The sequence below is a fragment of the Phaethon lepturus genome, unplaced genomic scaffold, assembly GCF_000687285.1.
Source record: "Phaethon lepturus isolate BGI_N335 unplaced genomic scaffold, ASM68728v1 scaffold50476, whole genome shotgun sequence".
Taxonomy (NCBI): domain Eukaryota; kingdom Metazoa; phylum Chordata; class Aves; order Phaethontiformes; family Phaethontidae; genus Phaethon; species Phaethon lepturus.
The window spans coordinates 1-4,939 of NW_010545057.1; the positions used below are offsets into that span (position 1 = coordinate 1).

At 38.4% G+C, this 4,939-nt stretch overlaps 1 protein-coding gene across 1 annotated transcript in view; it reads left to right on the forward strand.

Moving 5' to 3' along the window:
* Positions 1-3,497: 3,497 nt before the first annotated feature.
* Positions 3,498-4,939, forward strand: part of KLHDC1 (kelch domain containing 1) — a gene marked incomplete at its 5' end in the record, with an annotated part of 24,955 nt that continues 23,513 nt past the window's right edge. The window contains one exon of the mRNA XM_010288846.1: positions 3,498-3,568. Coding sequence (XP_010287148.1) covers positions 3,498-3,568 — 71 coding nt within the window. The remainder of the gene's footprint in view (positions 3,569-4,939) is intronic.

A 4,939-nucleotide genomic window follows, 5' to 3' on the forward strand; every position in this document is an offset into this window, starting at 1 on the left:
ATGAAGGGGGTGTCTCTCAGTGCTCTCCGCGCATCTGTTTGTCCCCCTTTTCCAAGCACAGGGTGCCCCTGACCGGCGCCCATGGCTGCCTGCTCCTCCGTTTTCAGCTGCCCCCGTCACGGAGCACGTGTGGGGAAGGGCTGGTGGAGCCGGTTTGCTTCCCCTGTCCTACAGACTTGCGGTTCCTCTGTGCTCTGGGAGTGCTGCTCTCGTCTCCCTTCCTTTGTGGGGTGACGGCTATAATTTGTAGCTGTGTTTTTTCCACTGAGTAATTCGTGTTCTTGTTCCCGAGTCCCTGCATTTTTTACTTATTAGTAGTTGTAAGTTTATGTACAGTGCGTTTTGATCCCTCAGGAAGCAGTTCTGTCACTTCAAAAACAAGCTGGTTGTTTTTTTTTTTAATCGAAAGATCAGTACCAGTTCTGGCTTAAGTAAATCCTTGTGACTCGTAGCTCTGGATGAATGCAGTCCAAAAGAGAACTATGAATCATACACTGTTATATACAGCCAATTTGTTTTATCCCCAGTGTCTGCATGTTCGCCTTAAAATGTGGACAGTGTTTGTGCTTGGTATTATTCCTGGTCTTGCTCAGGTCAAAAATATGTTTCTGTTAACATTTTCAGTTATCTATGTATGTTTTTCATAGGCTAAGGTAAACTTTCAAATGTGCAAAGCTTGTCCTTTTGAACTCAAGCAAAGAATTCTAGTTGGAGGCTCCTGGATTTAAACTTTAAAATAGATTTTAAGTTATGAATGTGTGCCATAGCAGAGGGAAGGACGTGTCTAGGGCTCTCGGGTACTAGTGGCTTAGTTGTCTCTTCCTGAAATGTATTATAATTTAGCTTCTGGAAATCGGAATGTTCCATTGTTGTTTTAAAACTAAAAACATTGGACTTAAAGATAGGCTAGAACTGGCAGCTTGTGGAATTTGAAGAGCTGCGCTGCTCCTGAGCTTGATATTCATTTCACCTGAAAAGGGTTGTGCTGCCGGTGACTACTGATATACTGAAAATACAAACAGATACTACTATTGTGCTGAAATACAAACCCTCAGCCGTGGTAGGAAGCAGGGCAGCAGGGTTTTGCTGTCTGGGTCACGCTGGCACGCCTTCTCTAGCCTATTGCATGGCCAGGCTTGCTCAATACTGAGCTGTAATGAAATGGAGGAACCTTCAGGAGCCTGTCAACTGTTCCCACAGCTTTTCTTCCCTTTGGGGGTCTTTGGTAGGTAGTGTTTCTTGTGACTGCAAGTCATTGTAGGGATTTGAATGCGTATTTTGTAGTGTCAAGAAGTTAGCCACCTTCAGAATAAGCATTATATTTAAGTAAAGTGAGCCGTCTGTGATGTACAGGAAGATTTATTGTCCTTTTCTGGCTTTCAGGTCCATAATACTCTGTATAACTAACACCTAAATCACTGGTAATACTTGGTAGTTCTCTGTGCTTTAGTCGTTAGAAAAGAAGGTTGGACTGGCTAGCACAGTGTTTTCAAAGGTTTTCTAATAAGGGATCCTGGGTTCATGGCACAGTCAAAACGGACAATATGTGTTAGGTTTAGCAGATAAACTTTGCAAATGTTTTTAGCGGCTTTACGTATTTGTGGAGAGTATTGTGAAAATCATTGTTATTCTGTAAAGAGCACTTTACACAGGTAAATCATTTTACGTTTTTACATGTTGATGGTGGACTACTGCCCAGCTAACTTATTTTTGGCACCGGTGTATTTGCTCAGAGCTGGTTCTGTAGCAAATGCTCAGCCTCTGAGCACTGACGTACTTAGATTAAATTGAGCAGACTTTTGCACTTTGTGAAAGCTGCGAGCTGCGTGTACCAGCAGAGCCTACCTTACGAAAGGTGCCTGGCAGGATAAACTGTACCAAACTTAGTGCGTAATGCCTGATTGGCAACTTTCAAGCTGAGAAGGTAATAATAAAGTATCATTTAAAGGCAAGTAATCAATATCAGTAATGAAATTGTTAATAATTAAATTTCAGGTTTGTATCTAACACCTTTTCCTCACATTCATTTAATTTTGATCTACTTTTTTTTTGTTTTTTTAATTTACTGACTCTGGCTGCTTGTTCCCTCACTGTCTTTCATTTCTTTCAAATGCCAAGATAATAATTAATGGTGTAGTTGTTACCCAGCCTGAGTGCTGCAATTGCATTCTTTTGGGCTTCCTTCTTCTGTTTGTTATTCTTCCTCATCATTATTTCCCAAATTTCTTTCTTTCTTTCTTTCTTACATGGCCTCTGTTTGTGAGTCTTCATAGATCTGTTTTCCACAGAGGAATTAATTTTCTCCTTCATGTTATGGCACAGGCTAAGCTCTTTTATATTTGACGTTTTGTTGTTTCAAGTCTTTCTTTCAGCCACTGCAAGTAACTGTTCTTCTTGTGCTTTTTCAGTTACACTTTTCTCTATGTTTTTACATTATGCCAGGAGTTGCCTCCTAATTAAAAGTATCTCCCAAAACAGAAGATAACGAGTTTTAATTCAGGAGCTTCAAATTTGGTCTGGTTTATGTTGTTACACGTCTTTCTTGGCAAAACATTAAGTTGGTAAATCTGTGCCTTTAATGAGTGGGCCTGAGGAATTAAGTTCCTTATTTTTAAAATGAGTGCTTCTTTTTAACTTTCTGTTTAGTTGTTGAGTTCTTTACCCATCTACACGGCATGGCAAGGTCTCAGTTTCTGGAAAAGATAAAAAGGGGTTATGGAATGAGGAAGAAAATCCTTCATGTGAAGGAGAACTCTACTCCCCCCTTCCCACCCCTTAAGGATGCAAAAAGCCCCACAGAACAGCATTAATACTTTTATGTTCTGTATTTGGAGGTATGAAGGCTAACAGTACAGAAAAATTTGCTCAGAGTGATCACATCAGTAGCTGAAAAAACATTTCCTTTAGTAACAGCATTTTAATAGAGGAGGGAATAATCTTTGATAGTCTCTCGAGAGTTTTTAATTTATTTTTTTTTAAATCCATGGTCATGTTGTGACACTTGTTGTTAGCAGTTGTGGATGTTTCCGAATGACTGAATTGTTCACCTATACTATTTTTGTATTTTTACAAATTGGCTATTGAATTATATTCATAATGCTTTCTGAGTATTGAAACACTTCTCTCCCTTCCTTTGATACACCAAACTTTTTTATAATCTTCACACCTTAAAATGAGTGATTAAAGATGCTATTACCAATCAACAAAGCCCAAAGACACCAGGAAATGCCTAGCACAGTATTTTTACTAGCTTCAAAAAATGAAAACCATCTTTTTTTATCTTCTAGTATAAAATGTAAAGTGTTAGCGTTATTGAGCTGCCTGTTTAAAATTGTAATGATCAGGGCAATAATGCTGGGGTATGACTTATGCTTGGGTAGATTATCTCCTTAAGATTATTCTGTGTTGCTAAGTAACGTGATTTGGTATTTCATCTTAAAACGTATGGTGTATAATGCATAATTGATTTAACACTTGCAAATTTTTTTTGGTTTTAGTCAATTGAAGAAAATGAAGTGTATCTGCCTAATGATGAGCTTTGGATCTATGAAATGGATAGCGGGTTATGGTAAGCTGCATAATTTATATTTAATTAATATATAAAGTTGATCTTTGCATAATTTACAGTTAGCTGTTGTGAAAAGACTTCAGTTACATGAGTTATTGGTCATGCTTCCTGGAGTTTAAATAGCAGATGTTTAAAGACTGAAGAACAGACAGAATCACAGAATCACTAGGTTGGAAAGGACCTTCAAGATCATCAAGTCCAACCATTAATCCAGCGCCACCATGTCCCCTAAACCATGTCCTGAAGCGCCTCATCCACACGTTTCTTGAACACCTCCAGAGATGGCGACTCCACCACCTCCCTGGGCAGCCTGTTCCAATGCCTGACCACCCTCTCAGTGAAGAAATTTTTCCTAATATCCAATCTAAACCTCCCCTGGCGCAACTTGAGGCCATTGTATATGTACTTGCAAAATAACTCTAGGAAACACGTTACTTCCTTAAATATAATTGTGTTTTTTTCAAGAGAATATTTGAAATGGTCAGCTTAAGGCTCTGTTGTTAAAACAGATGTATTTTATTTGGGCATTTATTTTGGCTTAGTTCTCCGTACATTAACTTTTATGTTAAAAGGAATATTTAAACAGTGGATATTTGGGTTCTTGATCTATTTTCAATTACATATTTTTTTGTTATTACTTAATTGTGTTCTCAGTGTATTTGCATAACTAACTCATAGCTAACCAGATCTTGCACATTATTAGCAATGTAATCTTTACATTTTATATTAATTGTGTTTACATACCGTATGTGGGGAGAGATAACAATGTCTCTTTTTAAAGTTTTCCAGTGGTTTCTATTACAATAATTGCGTTCAGTTTGGTAAAGTAGTATCCATTTGGGCTTATATGTGTTTTCTGCCAGCTGTATTTCTAGTCTCCCACCTATTCATGTATTTCTTGCATACTCATATTCAAAGCAACAATTTGGAGGGAAAAGGGGAAGAGGGCTGGATTAGGAAGATGTCTTACAGTTTGTGTGAAGTTCCACATCCGTGTGGTCAAGTCACTGACTTTGAAACCAACCGTTTGCATACAGTTAGCTGTGAAGTTCTAGCAAGTCTTTTTTTCTTTTTTTTTTTTTGAGACTGTGGTTTGCTGTCTGTTTCTTTTGGTGAAAGGGTTGTCTAAAGCAACCTCATACTCTCTCTCGGTTCTCACTCCGATGTCCCCATATCAGTTGTACTGGTCCAGCTGTTTAATATGGTCACATGGGAAATTGGATCAGGAAAGTGATCTGGGTTAAATATAATTTTTTTTTCTCCCCGAGTTATTTTTAACCTGTATCCATTCTTGATCTCATTCAGTTTACAGCACAAACAGTTGCACACGTACAGCTGAGTGCACCGCATGACACAGGTACAAGCAGGAAT